We start from the raw sequence: 22,294 nt of genomic DNA, 5'->3' as shown, positions 1-22,294 counted from the left end.
GTCTTCAGCCATAGAACCACCCTGAATGTGCCTTGTCTCATCTGATCTCCGGAGCTAAGTAGGGTGGGTCTTGCTTAGTACTTGGACGGGAGAAATAGTCTTCAGGTCTTCTTGGTCTGAACTCCCAGAACACACACTTGATTTGTCAGACATAGTAAGATGAAGCAGTGGTAGTCAACAGGGAGGATCCTTTCATTTCACAGATGGGGAAAGTGAGGTCCAATTAATGGCAGATTTAGGACCAAAACTCAGACCTCGTGATGCCCAACCCAAAGCTCCCTTCCACTGTAGGATCTTTCCTCACTTTGCTGTCCCTCCTGTCCTTCCGTGGCTCACTTTCACCCAGGTGGAGAGCCTTACTTCTGCGTCAGCCTCCTTCTTCTTCTTCTTTTTAGAAACTTAAAAAAATATTTCATTTATTTATTTGAGGGAGAGAGAAAGAGAATGCGCGTAAGTGGGGGTGAAGGGCAGAGGGAGACGTGGACTCTCTGCTGATCCCAGGACTCTGGGATTCTGGGATCATGAGCTGAGCTGAAGGCAGACACTTAACTGACTGAGCCACCCAGATGCGCCCCGCATCAGCCTTCAAATGGCTCCCCCAGTCTCCAGTCTTGGTCTTCTTCAATCTGTCCTCCACACCATTCCCAGAGTGAGCTATATGGCAAGCATGTCTGAAGAGGACACGCTCCCGTTCAGAATTCTTTAATGGCCTGAGTCCAAGTCATTTAGGTGGTACCCAAGCCTTTCTGTATTTTGGTGACTGGTTACGTTTACTCTCACTTCTTTTCATTCTCTACCCTGAATATTATACTCAAGAACCCTGAACCCTGGTTAGTGCTATGCTGGTTTATTTATTTTTTATTTTATTTTAAGTAGGCTCCACATTCAGCCTGGAGCCCAATGTTGGGCTTGAACTCATGACCCTGAGATTGGGACTTGAGCTGAGATCAAGAGTAGGACACTGAAGTGACTAAGCCACCTGGGCACCGCTATGCTATTTTATTAACGAGGCACTATATATCTGAGGTTAAAAAATGTATTGGCTTCAAAACACATAACAAAAATATCCTGAAAAATGAAAATTAATATATGCCCACAACAAGTTAACATTATGGTGACTAGTCACTTTAACTCAACTCCACTCATGGTTAAGTTTAAATTATATTTCATGTGGAATGCATTTGAATATGTGCAATATATTTGGGGCTGGATTATTCAAAATTAGATAATGATCTTAAAACAACTGCAAAGTATTTCCTTGCATATTCCATGAAACCTCTGGTCTCCATGCTGTTCCCTCTTTCTGAAATTGCCCCTCCCCTGTCTCCTTGACTGGTTAACTTCTTTTCATTGTTTAAGATTTAACTCAGGTGTTACCTCTTCCAGGCACCTTTCTGTTATTATGTTTAAGGAGCAGATAGGTATTAATGGAAGAGGTGAGTTTGCTTATTATCAGCCAATATCACGTGAATAGGAATTAAGTCTCAAAACTTAAATTTCAAAACTTAATTCCTATTCACATGATATTGGCTGATAATCAGGAAACATAAGAGTGAGAACCAGAAACAGTTAAATCTGACAAGGATCAGAGATGGCGTTTGGTGGAAAGTGAGGACCAGAATCCTTAGGGTATCTTTAAAAGAAGGAATCTGAGCAGTGGAACAACACTTTGAAGGTACTGCTGGAGAAATGTGAGGGGGACGCTTCCCCTTGGCCACACAGCTTTTTCTGATGTAGGTAACTTAGGCCAGTTCAGAAATCCAGGCGGAGCAAAGGGCAAGCTCTAAGGCTTCTGGTCCTGAAAAACACGCAAGCGCAACTGTGACCACTAGGTGGCGACCGAGTTCAGTCTGTTGACCTTTCATCCTCACTCTAGCCCCTAACCTGTTCTTTCTTTCTCCTTTCTTTCTTTTCTTTCTTTCACTCTCTCTCTCTCTTTCTCTCCTAACCTGTTTCTTTTTTTTTTTAATTTTATTTATTTATTTGACAGAGAGTGAGATCACAAGTAGGCAGAGAGGCAGTCAGAGAGGGAGGAGGAAGCAGGCTCCCCGCGGAGCAGAGAGCCCGATGCGGAACTCGATCCCAGGACCCTGAGACCATGACCCGAGCCGAAGGCAGAGGCCCAACCCACGGAGCCACCCAGGCGCCCCTCCTAACCTGTTTCTTAAAGCACAGCTGCTAGCAACTAATTTTATTACAGAACCACAGAGTTCGTGAGGAGAAAAGGAGCTCAAGTAGCCCTACCCTGCAGACATATAGAGAATATAGCTTATTCACAAAGTTTTGGAGAAGGTTTACCGTCCTGACTGAAAACCAGAACAAAAGTACAAGCACTTAAGCCTGTCAGATGGTGGTGGGGTCATGATCTGGGTCAATAGCAAATGCAGCATAATGGAGTTCAAGTAGATCAAGGCACAGGCACTCACAATGCCACTTCTCCAACCCTGTGGCCATGGCAGACGTTGAAAATCACACCTTGCACTCAATATCTTATGTCCTCTGACACAAGATATCTCTATGTCCTCTGACTGTGAACCTGACTGAGTCCAGAGCATGGCACATTAAGACACTTAGTGTTCATCCAGGCATCTGTGCAGCAGATACTTACTGAACACCTAATACACGTCAGCCATGAAGCAGGGGCTGGAGATCACGACTGTGAGTTAAACCAAACACAGCCACTGCTTGCACGGAGATTAAAGCCTTGTGGGGAGGCACACAGTAATCAAATAAGCCCACTGGTGACGGTTTAATGACAGATTGAGATAAATGCTCTGAAGGAAAGAAAAAGTTCACCGAGGCCAATGAGAGAGGAACGCTATCTAAACTGGCAGGTGCAGGAAAGTTTCCGAGGAAAGAAATATGTCCTTGAGAGCTGACATATGAAGGGTAAGTGAGATTAAAAAGGCAAATTGGGGAAGGAAGAGGGAAGGGTCTGGCGGAGGTTGCAAAGGCCCTGTGGAGGGAACAGAGGCTAGGAAGAGAGTGCTTGAGAGGCAGACAATGGTGGTAAAATTTTGATATTTATCTTAAGATATCAGAGGCTATGCTAAAAGTTTGATATTTATCTTAAGAGCAAGGAATCTATGGAGTTTTTTTTTTAAGATTTTATTTATTTATTTGACAGAGAGGGAGAGATCACAAGTAGCAGAGAGGCAGGCAGAGAGAGAGAGGAGGAAGCAGGCTCCCTGCTGAGCGGAGAGCCAGATTCGATCCCAGGACTCTGGGATCATGACCTGAGCCGAAGGCAGTGGCTTAACCCAAGGAGCCATCCAGGCGCCCCTATGGAAGGTTTCTAAAAAGGGAGATGATGTCTGCGTTTTGTAAAGATCACTCTGGCTGCAGTATGAAGAAAAGACGGGCAGCCTAAGAGGTTTCCTAAGAGCTCCTTCTGTGCTCAGTCATGCTCTAGGCAATGGGAAGAACGTTAATTATATTTATGATGGGCAGACAGAAGCTGCATGTAGAGGAAGGATTTGCAGAATAATACAAAACAGCTTGTCTTCAGTGCTCCTTTGTGGGTTTACACTGACTTGCTGCAGGAATTCTAAGAATGTATGAAACGGTGAAGAAACCAGCATGGGTTGGAGGTAGGGGTGTGTGTGTGTGTGTGTGTGTGTGTGTGTGTAAGATATGGGGGCGGGGAATAAAACTGCCCTTTGAGGGACGCCTGGGTGGCTCGGTTGGTTGGTTAAGCTGTTGCCTTCGGCTCAGGTCATGATCCCAGGGTCCTGGGATTGAATCCTGCATCGGGCTCCTTGCTTGGCAGGGAGCCTGCTTCTCTCTCTCTGCCTCTGCCTGCTTGTGCGATCTCTCTCTCTCTCTGACAAATAAATAAATAAATAATCTTAAAACAAAACAAAACAAAACAAACTGCCCTTTGAGAGAAGCACGCCACCATTTTCCTTAACACCCAGTTTTTGCCTCTTAATCTGAGTGTTTCTCCTGCAGGCTCTAGATCTGGGAGGTAGAAACATTTGCCTTTCTCTCTTGTCTGTATCAAGAACACTGTAGAGCACATAATCGGTGCTCAAGAAATTCTCATGGGATGGATTATGGATAAATGAGTAAAGGGTGGGTGGGGAAGTGTTTATTGGAATTGGGGTGGCTTTGAAGGGGGCCAGTCTACAGCAGAATGTTCATTTTAGGGAGTTATGAGAAGGAAGATTGGCTTGCTTGGAAAGTAGTCAAAGTGCTTGACAACTCTAGGCTGTGGATTTAATCTATGATGAAAGGCTTTTTTTTTTCCCCAAGATTTATTTATTTTAGAGAGAGGACGAGTGGGAGGGGCAGAGGGAGAGAAAATCCCAAGCAGATGCCTCGCTGAGTGTGGAGCCTGATATGAGGCTCGATCTCACAACCATGAGGTCGCGACCAGAGCTGAAACCAAGAGCGTCAGACGCCTAATTGACTGTGCCACCCCAGTGCCCCCAAAGATGAAAGGTTTTCATGTGAGGAATGTGTTGAGCCCATTCCAGTATTAAAGGACCCTCTTGATGAGGAAGAGTTCCCCAGTGTTTTATCTTCACTGCCTTCTGCCGCCTAGAAATTCCCCCAACAAGTCTGGGAGAAGCGGAAGTCATTTGTTTTTCCTCCTCTGACAGGGGCCTCGCACTGTGGCATTCCTGTGCACCGGCTTCCACGGTAGCTCAGAGGGAGGGTGGAGATGGCAGTCAGCCCGGGGGCGAAAGCCCGAGCTCTGATGACCTGTCTAAAGCACTGTTCTGACAGAAACCGAATCCATTCTTCCCAGACCTGTTTTCCTTTCTGGGTTTCTTTCCAGATGGCTCACATTGGGAAATGCTTATCGCCCAAGCTGCGGAGAGTAGGGCTGGGTGAGGTTTCTATGTGCTTGTAGTCAGCTTTCTTTGCATTCTCTGAAGGTGTTGCCTGGGAGGGGTTGTAGTGTGTGTGTGTGTGTGTGTGTGTGTGTGTGTGCGTGCGCGCGCGCGCGTGCACATGCTGATGTCACTGGTGTGGGGCGCAGTTTGGGAGTGTCTGATGCCTCACTTGTGGCAATGTCAAAATTGTTCCAGAGTTCTAAATGGTCCAACGATACTGTATATTGGATTGCCTTGAGCTCTGTAAGCTTAAAGGGGTGCCTGGGTGGCTCAGTCAGTTAAGTGTCTGCCTTCAGCTCAGGTCGTGATCCTGGGGTCCTGAGATTTGAACCCCACGTCCGGCTCTGCTCAGCCAGGAGTCTGCTTCTCCCTCTCTCTGTTCCTCCTCCCTGCTCGTGCTCTCTCTCTCAAATAAATAAAATCTTCAAAAATTAAAAAAAAGGGGGGGGGGGTTAGAATTCAGTCATCTGTATGGCGACCAGAAAAGGGAAAGTGTTGTTTAATTTGGTCTCAGAAATGTCTAGCATATGGATCAGCCTGCATTGGGGTTACCTCCCGAAGGAACTGTGTTTGGAACAAAAGTCTCCGTTGTGGATAGACCAGTACGAGTCTGGTTTAGGACTCTGAGGGCCAATTCTAAGGCTTTTAAGGCCATCCTGACCTGTCATGTCTCTTGGGATCAATTTCTCCCTCTTATTTGGTTAAAGTTTGATCCCAAAAAGGTGAAAGAAAATAAAACTCTACTGCTGGTAGTAAATAATATTTCTTGAGCACTGATTATGTGCAGAACATCGTGCTTTTCAGACATTACCTCGTCTCCCCATAAAACAGCTCTGTGAATAGGTGCCCTGTTTTGCTGATGAGGAAACTGATATTTAGAGAGGTTGACTGACTTGCCCAGGGTCACACGGCTGCCAAGCGACAGAGGCGGAATTCAAATCAGAAACGCCTGACTACAGGGCTGTGCTCTTAATGAGACATCCCCACCCAGGTCACCTTGATTACTCGTACTCCCTGCTTTTGCTTTCATTTTTTCCTTCCCTTCATTTCTCAAGGCGGCTGTGTGCTTTTTCCACCGCAGGTCACCTTCTGCGTGTGGCTTCTCTTCCTCTATCAAATCTTCACACTGAGAAAGGACATGCTGCCTGCTTCAGTTCCATGTGACTCCGAGCTCATGGGTTTCCTCTTCTGGGCAAGGGTGTTCACCATCTCAGTCTTCTAAGTCTTGGCCATGTTCCTCATCAAAAGCAGTATAATGTTGTAAGTGAACACCCAAGGCTGTGAAAACCACTCACCCAGGTTCAAGTTCTGGGTCTGCCATTCAATAGCTCTGTGATGTGAGCAAGTTAGTTGACCTCTATTAATGTAAAACCGGGATAATGAGCGACCTCCAGGTCTGTTCACTAAAGCTACAGACATCGATTGAAGACTGTGCCAGGTCCTGGAGATCCAGGGTTGTGCGGTTTAAATGAAATGATATGTGTGAAGTTCTTGGCATGGGACCAGAAGACAGCAAAGGCTCGATAATAAAGTAGTCATAAATACTAGGACAAAAGGCAATTTCTCTAATAACCATCACTGGACGGGAGACATGGGAATGAGGTGTTTCCTGACAGGGTTTTTCTGACTAGGGGAGCTCTTGTGAGGATCTTGTATAATGGAGCACCTTCTTCCCCGGGATGAGACCAGCCCCAAATTTTAAGTAACAGCCATAGTCAACCTTCCTGAACACTTAACACGCACTTTACATGTATTAACTCATGTATTCCTTACAGTAACTCCCTGAAGTGGGTTGTATTATAGCCTCATTTTATAGAGAAGGAAATGGAGGCCCAGAGAGGTTAAGTAACTTGCCTGAGGCCCCACAGCTAATGAATGGCAGGGCGGGGATCTGAACCAGCTAGTCTAAAGCCTGTGAGCTCACCTCGTCTTTAAACTCAGCACACCTGGATTCGGCTTGATTTCTCTATCTCCTGTCTCTGTAGCCAGCCATGAGCAGATCCAGAAAGAGACACATTCAGGCAGGGGATGTTCAGAAAAGTGTTTCAGGGGTTGGTATTCTGGGAGCCTAGTTTGGAGACCCCATTTCCCAGGGTTTTCTCGGGGATGCTTTACTGATCCCTACCCCCTTACACCTCTCCGCGCTGTGCCTCTCTGACCTCACCCAAGACCACAGCAGGCCATAGGTCTGGAAGAGCAGTGCTTGTGGAACCGGGAGTGGCGGTTGCTGGCTGGGGCAGTCGTGTGGGAGGTGGGGCGGCCATTCCTGCCGCCACAGGGAAGGCGCCCCTTCAGCACAGCCTCTGCTTCTCCACGGTCTCGCACGACCCGCCTTGGGACTGAGTGATGCCTGGCCTATCCACCTTACCCTTCATCCTCCTGCGGCCCGAGGTCCGCCACAGCACCCCCGGCAGGAGCCACCCCCAGCGACCTGTGCAGCATGACATGGCCTTGCTCAGAGGGGCCCCACGCTTGGTTCAAGGCCCTGCTGTCCCCACCTTTAAATTCTTCGTAAGATTCTGAACCAGGGGCTCCCCATTCTGATTTTGCAATGGGCCTTGCAAGTTGGGTAGCTGGTCCTGCTTAGACCCCACTAAAGCCTCAGGAAACCTCCCCAGCACGAGAACCTGAAGGAGACCACAGGGGAACGCGGAGGAGACCCCAGGACGGCAGGAGTCTTAATCTCAGCTTGTGTTCACCAGGTCAAAGCACGCTTGTGGGCTGCAGGAAGCCGGAGAAAGCTCGTTTCTTTAGGTGATGTGAACTGAGTGGGTTGCAATCAGTTTTGCAGTTACTCTTGAACATAAACCTAACACCCTCTGAACGTGCCATTTCTTACTGGGAGGATCGCTGGAGAGGAGAGTCTACCCAGCCAAAGCTGAGAAGGGGACCTAGTTTCTCTGCTCCTTAAGGTCTCTCCCACCGGCCTGCAAGCCTGAAGCCCCACCCGCACTAAGTCCTTCCTTCCATCCTGCCAGTGAACCCGGGCCCTGCTCGAGGGTGCACGTGCTTTCTCCCTTCTCAAGAGCTTGCTGCCTCAGTCAGCGGCCCTGCCTCCCTTCTCCCACCTCCCTCCAGATTTCCAGCCCCCCTTTCCTATCAGCGCTGTCCTCAGGCTGCAGATGGAGGGTGCTTGTGGTGGGGCTGCTCCGGCAAACTGCATTGCAAATTCTCTTTTTTCCTGTCTGGCCTCACTCTGATGCTGCCCATCCCTCACCGGCCTCCCTTTCCCTCCTCCGCTCCTGCTCTCTGGCTTCCATCCTCTCAACTGTTAAAACTGTCATTTCCAAGATGACCCATCAAGGTTTAGAGTTTCATCGCCTTGACCTTGTGCAGGGTGGGCCACAGTATGATTTGGGGGGCCCTGAGGCAACTGTTGCCTCTGGGAGCCCTCCCTCCATAAAGAAATACTAAAAATTGTATTTGAAGACTATGTTGTTATAAAGATAAATATAATCCAGCCTGGATTGTATTCATTTTTAAATTATTTTAAAAATACACTAAAATGTTTTCATGGGTCCCTAAAGTATTCATGGGCTCTAGGCTCTGTGCCTGCTGAGGCTAATGGGGAAATCAGTCCCATGTTGTAGAGGTGGGTAGAAAGTAATAAAGCCTTCTTGAAATCTTTCCTTTCTGGGAAACCATATTACTTTTTTTTTTTTTTTGTCATTGTTCCTTTTACTGGGAAAACAATATAGTTACGAAGATAATTTTAAGGAGGAAAATCTCGCTCAATCCCGTATCCTAATGGCACTCTTTGTGATTCACTTCCTCGTCCAGATGGAAAGCTATTTTACACAGCTGACTGCTGCATTGGTGCGGTTTTCCATTCTGTTTGTCCCATTTAATATCGTTTTGTTGAGAGCACCTTCTGTGTGTCTGCTTTGTCTTCACAACCATCTGCTGACTTATGGTGATTGACTTACTTTTCTCCTCTGTTGGTTTCCTGTTCTTTCTTGACTCTGCTTTCTCTGGCCTTTTTATAGCATTTCTTCCCTCTTCCGTGGGTTTCATCTGAGCCATCTGCTATCGGAATAGCATCCCCCCTGCCCCCAGGTAGTCTCATTCATGGCTCTGACTGTCGGCCTCACAGGGCCGAGGAAAACGGGCTTTGCGGACGGTTCTTCTCAATGGCAATCACTGTCCACAGTCTACCCACGTGACCCACCTGACCCCTTCCACAGCACGTGGCGTTCACTGGAGAACCAGCTAGGCCATGGGGCGTGGTTTTGTTAAAGTCTATGGTCTAGTAAGGGGTCAGGGTGTCAGAGCCTGCGGCTACCTCAGAGATGACCCGGCCCAACTTCAGTATTTTACAGATAAGGAGACCGAGGCACAACGAGGTTCCCAGACTCGCTCCTGGTTATGCAACCAGTGACCAGGGATTTGACACTTTGTTCCTCGACCTCTTTCCTCACTAGCACGCTTCCTGGAGTTATTGAGGAGGGTCTTTAATTTATATCACGGTACCATTAGAATGCGAATTTATATGATGGAATTATATTTATACCTCGGCTGCCCATTTGATCTGAATGGTATCTAATGGGAGGAGAAAGAAAGGCTCCACAACAAAGTTTTAGTGAAGCCCATAGTCTGACATCATCGGGATCATGACAAGAGGAGTACCTAAGTGATTCATGTTCTACCCAGTGGTAACTTCCCCTGTCCTGTTAAATTTCGCTTTGTCTCTATGGTCTGCTGAATCACTTATTGCTAAGGTTTTCAACAGTCAAATCAATTAAACTTACCTGTTCAGAGATAATGAGCAGACCAGTCTTTGTCCCAAAATAACCAGGCCAACACTGGTGCTAGCAACCTGCAGACAACAAAAGTGTTCGTTACTAAGAGGAGTGAGTCTGTCTATTTTGGTCACAAATACAATTTCTTATACTGGAAATACCAGAAGCTCCACTTTCCCTCTTATTGCTAGAGACACTGGGAAGAAGCAGATCTGAAAATGCTCTCTTGTGGGCAGGGAAACTAACTATAAAGACTTTTTAAGAATCTCCCTTAAATTACTCTATTTTTTCCTCACGTCTCTTCATGTACTGTGTGTGCATGTGTACATGTACGTGTACGTGTGTGTGTGTGTGTGTGTGACATTTCGTGTAGACTCACTGTATTTGTCCCTTTCCATTGGGTTGCGTTTGGCCTCCATCTGCTCAAATAACCTTGAATTCCACTGACTTACTTTGGGGAAAAACAAAAGAAAGTCAGCGATCAATGTAACTGCAGCTGAGGGAAGGGCATGCAGGGAGCGGAGCAGGGGGAGAGCTGTTTTACCATGTAGGGGGTATGAGCACCGGCCCCCTCGACGCCCCCACCCTGTCCCACCCCTGTCCTCACCACTAACTGATGAATCAGACCTCACACCCCCAGACACTGAGCAGAGCACTGCTGGTCAGTGGCCCGCTGTGGGAACGGGACGGGTCTCCACAGGCCGCCCTCCTGCCCCCAGGCCTTACAAAGTCCATGGACACGATGGCTTCCGCGGTTGAGTTCTCTGTCTGGGCGAGGAGCACGATGGAGGCAGGGATGTCCAGGGTGAAGTTACCCGGCTGCAGACTGATTGCAGGAGGCTCCGTTGCCATGACCCGTACCATGAAGGGCTGGGACAGGATGTAGATCTCTGCGATCTGCAAAGTTCAAGGAAAGAAGTGGAGACCAGGGAGCTGAGTTAATGGGAAATCACACGTTTGGGGTGGCCTGGGTGATTAAATTTTACGTCATGCAGTCAGACTCGAAACAAAGCTCTTCGGCAATCATACCACCACCAGACACAAGACAAATAATAATAACGGCTGACATTCACTGAGCTTATCTGAATTGTCTGGTTTATTCTCCACAAAATCCCTGTGGCTGGGTTCTATCAGAATCCCCATTTCACAGCTGAAGACAGTGAGCCTCTGGTTAAATAATTCCCTTCACTTCCAGATGGATACATTAAAGAACTGGGATTCAAATCTAGGTGTGTCTCCAGGTCCTTGCTCTAGAATCAGGAAGCTCGGTGAGCATCTCTCTGTCCTCAAGAGCAAACCTGAGCCTTTCAGGACACTGTGTCCCATATTCAAGGGCTGAGAAGGCATGACATTAAGAGTTGCTTCACTAAAGGCACAGACATGGGCACTATTCCCCCATTTCCCACTGAAGCTTATTAATGAAAATGTGTGGTGGACACTTAGGGAAGAGCAGTTGATTTGTTTTGTAAACTTATGATGCCTTTAATAATAACTTGTTTAGTAAATATCTGTGGCTATTTTATTAAAAGAAAAAAAAATCTGGGGGCCCCCAGGTGCAGAGTCAGTCAGACATCTGACTCTTGATTTTGGCTCAGATTGAGATCTCAGGGTGGTGAGGTCAAGCCCTGCATTGGTCTGGCTCTCATCACCAAGTATGCTTAAGACTGTCTCTCCCTCTCCCTCTGCCCCCCCCCCCCCAACTTACACTCACTCTCTAAATAAATCTTATCAAAAAGAGAAAAGAAATCTCTTCAGAATGGAAAGATGGACTCAGGTTTGGACCGAAAAGGAATAGAGAAACCCACAAATCTTCCAGAAGTAACTGCCGTGAATCCAGAATCACTACCAAGGAGTCAGACCCTCAGTACTCACCCGGGAGAGCACATTGCCAAGGCCTTGAGAGTTTTGAACCAAATGGTTGGAAATCTGGAAAATCAAGACCATCATGTTACTGTAAGATTTTTACCTGGGTTCTCTTTTCAGGGGAAAGCCTAGCTTTCCTTATATTTTTATGAATCATGAAGTTGTTACACCAACAAACAATCAGTGTTTAATAGTGGCCTATCATTTTATAGCCCAACCATAAGAAGTCTGAGGCTCAAAGAAGTGAAGTCACTTGCCCAAGGTCACACAGGAAGTAACTTCCTTTTCAGTAAGTGCCTTTTAACCTTGGCAATACTGTGTAGGCCCCACACGTATGATCCATGCATGACCATCCTACAGTGGTTAACAAGAACCCTTGTAGATATTGCCCACCTTTTCAGAGACTGCTGAGACAAAGGATACTTAAGTAATTTATCTTCACAAATGAATGTTTTCCAAATCTGAAGCTATATTTCTCTAATTCTCAGCAGTCTACGGTCACTGGTGCTGCCATACCTAGTATTTTGAACCCAAGTTTTAGAACCACTTGTATAATTAAGACCCATGGAATGAAAAGATTAATAGGGGATGCTTACTGAAAGTTGTTGGTTGGCTGGAGAGAATGTTCTGATCATGAAAGGGAGAGGCATGGCAAAGAGAATCCATGAGTATGTGTCCTCTTAGTGGTCATTGTAGATAACTCAGTTGCAATTACCAGCAGGAGAAATATTGGTGCTGGCATTAAACCAGGCACGGTGATGATGATGATGGTAAGCAACACATAAAGAACACTTCCTCCGTGCTAGGCATGAATGCTTTCCGTATATTTAAACCTCTCTAATGTCCATATTGACTTTATGAGTATGGAATTATTATTCCCATTGTCTAAATGATGACACTCTGGCACAGAGAAGTTAAATACATTGAAGATGCCCAAAGTCACAGGTCATAAGTGGTGGAGGGAAGTCCTGGCATTACTTAAGATCAACCTAGAACAGAGGCCTGGTATCCTACACAACTGAAATTAGCAGACCTAGAAACTCAACAACTCCCCAGCTACTAAAAGCTTTCAGTTTACAATCCCTCCATTCATGACCTGCTAGGGTTGATAGTCTAAAAGGGCCCAGGAAATAGAAACTGTGACATAAATTTCCCACCATGGGCTACTTATAATAAGATGAAATGCTGGTGCTGATTGTTCCATCCATGAACTCTCCTCACCTCTTTCATGGAGAGCGTGGCATCGAAGGCCCCAGCTGTAAAGTAGGCAAAGGATGCAGATTTGAAGAAAAACTCGGAGATTCCAATATAGAGCATAGAGTCATGGCGTTCTGGCAGCGCAAAAGGAACTGGCGAGAAGGGGGGGTCGCTGAGGTTGTCCAGGGGGTAGAACACGCCCTGTGGGAAAACAGAGGGAAAGATCAGGGTATCAGGTCAAGACTTGGGTGTACAGCACTGAGAAGGTGGATCTGCTCATTCAGAACCCGAAAAACACCAGAAACTCAGTAGGGGTTAAAACACAACAGGGCCTCTGACTCCTCGGCCAGTGACGATGGTCTGGCAGCTCTGATGAGTTCTTGAGCGTATGTGGACCGTCCACCCTGGGGTGTAACATTCCCTCAGAAGGCAGGTGTATTTTAACTGGACACACAGCTCTGCATAGTTCCTGAGGGGCATGTAGAGATGCCAAACCCTTGACCTTCGAACTCTGTGGCGGCTGAGCCTCTGGGGTGTCACGGAAAGCCTCAGAAGGACCCGGGACGCTCAATGGGTTAAAGCATTTCCCACGCATTCCTGATGCTGCCCTCAGTGGCTAGAGGATATTATTACAAGATGTCTTGAGTAACATTTAACTGATTTGAAAGACTCGAAGTGATTGAAATATAAGTCAGGGGTGCCTGGGTGGCTCAGTCGGTTAAGTGTCTGCCTTTGGCTCAGGTCATGATCCCAGAGTCCTGGGATCGAGCCCCGCATCCATCTGGGTCCCTGCTCAGCAGAGAGTCTGCTTCTCCATCTCCACCCCCCACCCTTCCCCCAGCTCATGCTCACTGTCTTTCTCTAATAAATAAATAAATGAAATCTTTTTTAAAAAGAGATTTGACAGAGCGAGCACAGCAGGGGGAGCAGCAGGCAGCGGGGCGGGAGAAGCACGCTTCCCACTGAGCAGGGAGCCTGATGTGGGGCTGGATCCCAGGACCCTAGGATCATGACCTGGGCCAAAAGCAGATGCTTAATAACTGAGCTACCCAGGAGCCCCTAAATAAATAAAATCTTAAAAAAAAAAAAAAGAAATATAAGTCAATATGCACTTCAAAAAAAAAACAAAAACAAAAAACCAAAACAAAAAAAAAAAAACCCCACGGATACCAGCCATGGGGCAAAACTAAATGTAAAGACAATCTCTTTTCCAGAATCAGCAAATACCATTTTCATGTGCAAATGGCCCTGACCGAGGTCAAGAGGTTGACAGCCCTCAGTTAAACTGGCTGACCAGACAGGAACAGGAGTGTCCATATGAGCAATCTGCTGATGGGTTGAGTTCTAATACATGTAGAGCCCCTCTTCCTGCTGCCTCTTAGCCTCAGACCTGACCCCACAGACGTAGTCATCATGATACTTTCCTTGAGGAAGGCAGTCGGATGTTGGGCAAATCCAAACCATCATTTACCAATCAAGAAACTGCTGAAGGGTCTTTTGAAAGAACACAAGCATGAGGGAATTGCTTGAAAGGACATTAAATTATTTGAAGCGTACTTAGTGATATTTCCTTCTGCATAGAATATTTGCTCTGCAAATACTGGCTGTTGATAGCTAGGATGAGAATTTGGTGACGATAGAGTTACCTTCAAATTCAGCTCCATGTAATTCTCAGTAATCTCCGGAGAACTGATTAGGGAGTAGTCCAGGAGAGTATAGTTGTCAATCTTGGTTAAAACTAAATAACAAATAAAAATGAAAATTCATATTTATTAAAGGTATAGTATAGCATCTGACTATTATCTATGCAGAGCAATACAATTTTAATTCTCTGTTATTTAAAATAACAATTATTCTTATTTCGTAAGTAATACATGCTCACTTTTCAAAACCTGGGATAAGTAGGTAAGTCAAAAGAAGAAAGTAAACCACCCCCCCCCCTTTTTTTTAAGATTTTATTTATTTATTTGACAGAGAGAGATCACAAGCAGGCAGAGAGGTGGGCAGAGAGAGAGAGGAGGAAGCAGGCTCCCTGCCAAGCAGAGAGCTCAGGACCCTGAGATCATGACCTGAGCCGAAGGCAGAGGCGTAACCCATTGAGCCACCCAGGCGCCCTAAAAACCCTTCTTAATCACATTATATGCAGGGAAACTTCAATAACCTTCTGTTTTTAGCCTTTCATGTATAGACACACACATGCAAGCACAATGCATACATACTTTTTTGAAAAGAAATTAGACAAAGTCATGTATTAATATTAAACCACATATATTAGGTTGGTGTAATGGGACACTTTCAAGTTCTATGGTATAGCCTTCTATATAGTTAGAACTTTAACTTTTTACAGTGAGTATGTATTACTGTTATAATTAGAAGTAATTTTTAAAAAGAAATGTTGAGAGACAGACAGACAAGAATAAAATTCCCTCAGTTAAACAGGCCAAGAAAATTCTCATGCACAGTCTATTAATTCAATTCATTCTTTTTTTTTTTTAAAGATTTTATTTATTTATTTGACAGACAGAGATCACAAGTAGGCAGACAGGCAGGCAGAGAGAGAGAGAGAGAGAGAGGAGGAAGCAGGCTCCCTGCTGGGCAGAGAGCCCGATTTGGGGCTCGATCCCAGGACCCTGGGATCATGACCTGAGCTGAAGGCAGAGGCTTTAACCCACTGAGCCACCCAGGCACCCCAATTCATTCTTTGTATCATCATTTTCAGAGCACAGCAGGAGGCTAGGGCCCCCGGGATGGTAGGCGGGGTTCGCAGGAGGCAAAATTTCAGAGTCTGAGGCAGGTTGTATGCGCAGGAGTGCAGTGCTTGGGAGTGAGACCCGGCCTGGGAGAGCAGCTTTCCTGACCAGCACCACGTGCTCTGTGATATGAAGACCTCCCCCCTGCTCTAGAGCAAAACATCTGAGTAGCACACCTTCTCCTCTTGCACACCAGCCTGCTTTATTCCACAGAGGGTGGTAAGAAACAAGAAGAGACAAAGGGACTTGCCAAGGTGAGGGAACAGTACTGCCCCATGTCACTATCTTTTTTTTTTTTTTTTTTAAGATTTTATTTATTTACTTGACAGACAGAGATCACAAGTAGGCAGAGAGGCAGGCAGAGAGAGAGGAGGAAGCAGGCTCCCTGCTGAGCAGAGAGCCCAATGTGGGGCTCGATCCCAGAACCCTGAGATCATGACCTGAGCTGAAGGCAGAGGCTTAACCCCCTGAGCCACCCAGGCGCCCCGTCACTATAGTTTTTAAAATGCTTTCAAATTCAGTCTGAACAGATCCCATCACCATGCTGTGAGGGGAGCAGGACCTGCCCATTTTAAATGATAATGAGGAGTGGACGGGACAAGGGATGGCACAGGGGTCAGAAGTGGAAGGGACTGGACCCCTCAGGGTTTGACGCAGTGCTGGTAAGGAAATAGGTGTTCAATACACATCTATTTGAATAAATGTGGGGGGGAGGGGAAGCTCTTCTAGGCAGGGAGGGCAGCATGAGCCCAGCAAAGGGTGTGGGGGCAGTAGAAGCAGTTTGATGGCCGGAGAGCAGAGAAAGGGACAAGATGAGGCTGAGAGGGGTGGGCTGAGCCCGAGCATGGGGGGCAGGTGTTGTGGTCCATGTGAAGGCATTTGGACTTGATCCTGAGGCAGCAAGCAGCCACCGAAGGGGCTGGAACAGGGGGAGGAAGGGGCTAACTTGGTTGAGATTAGCATGAATCACCCTGAAGAGGATGGATTTCGTGCGAGAGCTGGCGTTTCCCGTGGCTCTAGTTTGCAGAGGGTAAAGCAGGTAGGAGAGCTGGCCTATCTTACGTCGAAAAGCCAGCCGGCAGAGCACCAGAGTCTGAAGGCAGGAAGAGGACCGTTCCGAAGAGGCAGCCCGAGGACTCACCCTCCAGCATGCTGAGGTTGGCGTTCAGGGCTCCCACCTCACTCATGATAATGGGACAGAGCTGGCCATAAAAGGAATAAAAAAATTGCAGGTTACCACATTGCACTACTTAGGGGTCTAGACCCTGCCAGCCAAGTCCTGGTTAGGAGCCATTCTCCCTTTGGTCACCAGGACCTTCCCTCAAATTCACTGATGCCTGTGGACCCTACACTCTGGGTGTATGCGTGGCATGTCATTGAATGCGGGCTAAACTTGGGAGCAACCGGGACTACACCCAGTCAGCCCAGTGAAAGAATGAGCCCCTGGTTTCTCTTCTGGTGCGGTCACCCCTGAGGACCTGCTGCTGGGCTTTTCCCGGCTGTGGGGACGCCACTGCCTCCGGGCGCAAGCTGGGGCCCTCACTGTCCCACTCGGCTGGCTTGAGAGCCCAGTCATGAGACATCTGTTAGATCAGAACCCCTTTTGGAGTTAGAAAAGCGATCTTTTTTTTTTTTTTAAAGATATTTTTTATTTATTTGACAGGAGAGAGAGAGATCACAAGTAGGCAGAGAGGCAGGCAGGGAGAGAGGGGGAAGCAGGCTCCCTGCTGAGCAGAGAGCCCGATGCGGGGCTCGATCCCAGGACCCTGGGATCATGACCTGAGCCGAAGGCAGAGGCTTTAACCCACTGAGCCACCCAGGTGCCCCTAGAAAAGCGATCTTGACTTGGACTTGAGCTTGTCTTTAGGAAGGAGGAAGAGTGCCAACATGGGTGGGCCACCGCGTGCCAGGCGTGTGCTAAGCACTCAGCATGGCGGTTACTAGCAGAGGCTTGGGAGCCTGGCCGCCTCGGGTTGACTCCCTTGGCACGAGATTTGTAGTCTGTTCTCAGTTTCCTCATTTGCAACAAGAGGACAATAATTGTACCTACTTCGTCATGCTGTTGTGAGCAGAAACAGAAGTAATCCATGTACGGCCGCCCGCCCAGCTGTGCTGCTTTAACCCCATTTTGGCCTCATGACAGTGCTGAGAGGTGGGCACCACTGTCCGCCCTTCACAGATGGGAACAACGATGTTTGGAGAGCTTGAGTGGATTGCCAGGGGTTACATAACTGGGACTTGGAATTCAGCTAGCTGTGGTCTGAGCGCTCTTTTCTGTTTTCCCGTGGCACAGAGGGACTACCTGAAGCAAAGCACCCATGTCTCTGAGGCCTGTACACACTCCAGGCAAACTTAGCTAGTGGCTTCCTGTCTGAGGCCAGAGAACCACACCTGGCTTCCAGCAGAGGAGCGATGGCGAGTGTGGGGTCCCCAAGCCGACAGGGCTTTCCCTGTCACTCTCTGGCACGCCTGTGCGCTGGCGCTCAGCACCTGCCAGGTGAGCCTGGAGAAAGCCCGGGCAACCTCGGAGTGCCCTGACCAGCTGGGCAAGCTCCTCGGACAAGCTGCCAAATTCATTTGCACGTTGATTTCCTCACTGACATTCATCAAGCACCTGTTGCCTGCCAGACAGGAGGGGGACGGAGGCTTCTAGATACCGTTTCCATCCTCTCATTTCCCATCCTCCTCCTCCTTCTCCTTGTCTCCCCCCAGATATGGGTAAAGTGTCCAGCAATGGTATGGCCTGGACTGGAAAGAGGGCACACAACCAATTCCATCTCTCCCCTTCCTCAAACACCACGTTCTGGAATCCAGACACTTGTAACTTTGGAAGTTATCTTAACCGATACTGTTTCTTGGAAACATCCATTCTTCTCTCCCATTCCTTACCTGTCAAAATTGTACTTATTCTTCAAGGCCCAGTTCAAGTCCTGCATCCTCTACAAATATCCCCCAGGAGACTTTCAGGCCCTTTTGACTGAATCTTTCCACTTCCCTGAACCCCTTTGGTTCAGTCTACTGATCATGTAATTATGTATTAAAATCAAATACTCATTCAGTCAATGTTCTACAAGCCTGAGTTGAGTTTACCTAAAAACACAATAAGTTTATTCCTATTTTATATCCCCAACAGCCTGTAGCCTCGTGCTGGGCACACAGTAGGTGCGCAATAAATAAACGTGTGTTGGTTGTTTGCCCAACCTGTGCTGAGCACTTGAGGGAAGGAATACTGTTTCATTCATCCCTGCATCCCCAGCACCTACCACACTGTTTGGCCCATGGTGGAAACTTAGTAAAGTGCAAGGATAATGTGTGTGAAAGTGCCTTGGATGATATACAACAGGTGCTCAATAAAGGTTTATTGACTAAAAATTAGGTAAAACATGGCAGAACTGCTGAGCATTTTACTGTGGTTGCATCACCTCTAAAGACTTACCATTTCATTTAAGTTCTTTAAAATGGGTTTCTCCATGGGTTCAGCAAAGGAGTTGTACAGGACACTGGAGAGAAAAGAGAAAAAAGTGGGCTTATTCAGGAACCGAATCTGCTGGTCGTGAACCTCCTCAGGCCCTGCCGGGTAATCTGGTTCCAGACCAGCAACTGCCCAGCATGATGCCATCACTCACCTGAGTTCTCCGGAAAATGACACGTGGGCGTGGCTCACTTGGGCATAACAGTCTTGGAGCTTCATGATTGGGTGACCAAAGTCGTTGCGGGCCAGGACAATGATACCGGTGAAGAAGACACCAGAGAGAAACAGATCAGCTCCCCCTGTGTCTTGGCTGTTGACAGAAAAAGTTCGAGGTTACCCAGGCCTGGGCAGGGGTGAGATGGGTCATTTCTCTGACTACCTGCAGCCTCTAAGCTCCTGGAGGGAAGGACCTTTGTCACTAAGAACAGGTAGGAGCAGAGTAGGTGCTGAGCATTTACCAAACAAAGGAAGCAATGAATATGGGGATGGGGACAGCTTTAGCTTAGCATTTTTATCCTGGGTGCTCTGGCCCCCACGGTGGCCAAGCACGTATTAAGCACCATTCATGTACAATGCCTGTGTGGACAGAGAACATGCTCCTCCTTATTTAGGAGGAGCAAAGATGGGGACGGGACACTAGATGCAGTCTGTGAACTCTTTGAGGGACTGGAGTGTGTGCTATTCATGTCCACACCCCCAGGAGGAGCACATAGCATAAGCACTTAATATGTGGCTGATGAGTCAGCAAAGAAATGAATGAATCCCTGAATCTATGTTACTTATGGGAGAATAAATATATTACTTCTTTACAGTGTACAAGTGTAGAGTTCTTGAGATGGGGATAAATGGTCCGTGGTTGGCACTCGATAAATGGTTGTTGAATGACCAAGTGGATGAGTAGATGCACTTTCTGGGGAACTAACCGGGGCAGACCTAAACATTACCCCATGACCATGACTTCCATGCAGTAGGTGGTCTTTAAGTGTGACTTGAGTTTGATCCCTCCTTTCTCTAAGAGTGTGCAAAGGCCTTTTGGTCAGGAGAGAATTGGGCTCCCGCTGACTATTATCCTCTAATCTCCTTGTGAGGTAGGAAGGCCCATTTCCCATCAGTTGCCCCAAGGACGGGGAAGTGTGTGGAACGGCCCAAGAACACACAGTGACTCAGTGAAGGTCTACAATGTTGAGCACATGTCCGTTGCTCCAACGGTCAGGGACTCCCAGCTCTTAGGAAGTCTTAAATGACACTTTGCTCTGCCTTTAAGGGAAGGATGCTTTTCAGCCCCTGACACTCCCCTGCCCAGCCCCCAGCAGAGATATCCTGATTTAAATCTCTCCTGGAAAGAAGTGCTCTTGAGAAAGATTGTTAGTGGTGGAGGGAAAGAAGCCTAACGTCAAAAACACCAGCTAATTTATGTGCTTTCAATTTCGTTCCATTTCTCCCCAGAACAGCCGCAGCAGCTTTGAGAGGAACACTTACAAGAGCGGAGACTTGACTTCCCAGTCGGTGCTGATGTTGGCGGTGCCGTGGTTGGTCAGGGCCTTGATTCCCACCCCAGGCACAAAGGCTAATGAAGTATTTGGAAATGAGAAGGCAGGGATTTTTATGCTGTGAAACAAAAAGAGAGAGGTTAGCCCATGTCTTCTAGCGCATCTCTAAGTAAGGCAAAATCATAGAGGAGGTTTGTGGAACTCCTAAAAGCAATCATGAATTCCTATGGAGGAAGGAGCCTCAGATCGGAGGAGCTGCCTCTGGGCACCACCACCTTCTTCTTCTTCTTCTTCTTTTTTCTGAACTCATAACCCTAAGATCAAGAGTCAGATGTTTAACCGACGGAGCCCCCCAAGCACCTCTGGGCACTGCCTTCTAATTCCCCTTTAACACTTGCCAAGAAGCCCCTGGTGTCTAGTTGAAGGGGGAAATGAGCAAGTATAGAAACAAATCTGAAAATAATCAATTTCTTTAGCTTCATTAAAGACAGTATAGGTACAACACTGCCACCATGGTTTTTCCTTTCAGCTGCTCCAATGTTTCTCGGGGGGGGGGGGGGGAGGATATTATTATTTTGGATGGGACAACTATTTGGTATAGAGGACTGTTATACACGTCTCAGGGTACCTGGCTTATTTGCCAACTAAATGCCACCAGAGCCCCTCCCCGCATCACTGGTATAATCACAAGGCACCTTCCTCCTAGTCCCAGACGCCATCTATGTGGACAGTATCTTCCCTGGAAGATACTTCCCTAGAAACTTAGAGTTTTACTTCCCCTAGGACTGTCTGAGCTGTCAACAGTAGGCAGGAGGCTACGGGCTGCATGGAATCCGTACAGGTTGGCAGCTCATGTGCTAAGTGGTTGCTCCCTGCCAGGCACTGTGGTAAGCACTTTACATGTATTAGCTCATTTTAATCCCCACAATAATCCCATGAGGTTGTTGCTGGTTTTGCAATCTGCAATCCAGAGATGAGAAGATAAGGAATGTGACTGAAGTCATATATAAGTGGTAGAACCAGACCTGGAGCCCTCCTCAATCTGTCTCAGATGGTTCCTAGCCAGTAGGCTATGCCACTGCATGTATTATGCAAGGGGCCCTTGACTTGGAGCTGAGTTTTGTGCTAGCCGAGCAACCCTGGGTCAGACACTAATCTCTTTCAGTTAGTCACTCAAAAGAAGGGTTACTCATGGGTAGGTCGAGAAGACAAAATGAGATCATCTGCTTATAACTGCAGCACGGGAGGAAGGCATTGTCATGAACTAAGATTAAGGAAAATGTAAAACATAAATGTGATAGCTGATAACAAATGCTTATTTACTATTTCTTCTATTTTGCATCCTTTCCCACGTGTCTTTGTCATACACTCTGAGTCCACTATGGGGAGAAGATGGTAGACGTTCATTTAACAGATCTTGGAAATATTTTCAGTGTGATACATATAGGTCTAATGCATTCTTTGTAGTCAAGCTATGGATATATCATTAAAGAAAATAATTTCTTTGTTGCTGGACATCTAGGTCATTTCCAGCTGTTTCTGTGCTATAAACAATGCTATATGGAACATCCTCATACATGCTGTTCGTGTGTGTCTTTCTAGTAAGGATGCTGAGAAGTGGGATTGGTAGGTCGAATGGCATGTGTTAAAAAAAAAAAGTCCTTGTAAATAACCTTCTAAAATAGCACTAATAGAAATGGTATATGAACCGCATATATAATTTAAAAATTTCTAGTAACCACATTTAAAAAAAGGAAAAGAAACAGGTGAGAGTGATTTTATTAATTTTTTTACTTAACCCAATACATCTGAAATAGTATCATTTCAACACATAATCAATACAAAAATTATTGATGGGATATTTTGTTTTCTCTTTTTCAAAATAAGTCTTCAGGGGCGCCTGGGTGGCTCAGTGGGTTAAAGCCTCTGCCTTCGGCTCGGG

General features: G+C 46.9%; 1 protein-coding gene across 2 annotated transcripts in view; it reads right to left on the bottom strand.

The window, feature by feature from the left end:
* Nucleotides 1–22,294, bottom strand: part of BPIFC (BPI fold containing family C) — a 40,740-nt gene that overhangs the window by 6,000 nt on the left and 12,446 nt on the right. For both annotated transcript variants that reach the window (XM_080811689.1, XM_080811690.1), the window contains exons 4-12: nt 20,342–20,470; nt 19,017–19,172; nt 18,827–18,890; nt 16,532–16,592; nt 14,287–14,378; nt 12,665–12,841; nt 11,453–11,506; nt 10,307–10,477; nt 9,590–9,657 (exon numbers count right to left, since the gene is read on the bottom strand). In XM_080811689.1, coding sequence (XP_080667815.1) covers nt 9,590–9,657; nt 10,307–10,477; nt 11,453–11,506; nt 12,665–12,841; nt 14,287–14,378; nt 16,532–16,592; nt 18,827–18,890; nt 19,017–19,172; nt 20,342–20,470 — 972 coding nt within the window. The remainder of the gene's footprint in view (nt 1–9,589; nt 9,658–10,306; nt 10,478–11,452; nt 11,507–12,664; nt 12,842–14,286; nt 14,379–16,531; nt 16,593–18,826; nt 18,891–19,016; nt 19,173–20,341; nt 20,471–22,294) is intronic.

The sequence above is a fragment of the Martes martes genome (assembly GCF_963455335.1).
Source record: "Martes martes genome assembly, chromosome: 8".
Taxonomy (NCBI): Eukaryota; Metazoa; Chordata; class Mammalia; order Carnivora; family Mustelidae; genus Martes; species Martes martes.
The sequence above is the reverse complement of the archived record's forward strand: the minus strand, read 5'-3'. Positions and strand labels throughout refer to the sequence as shown.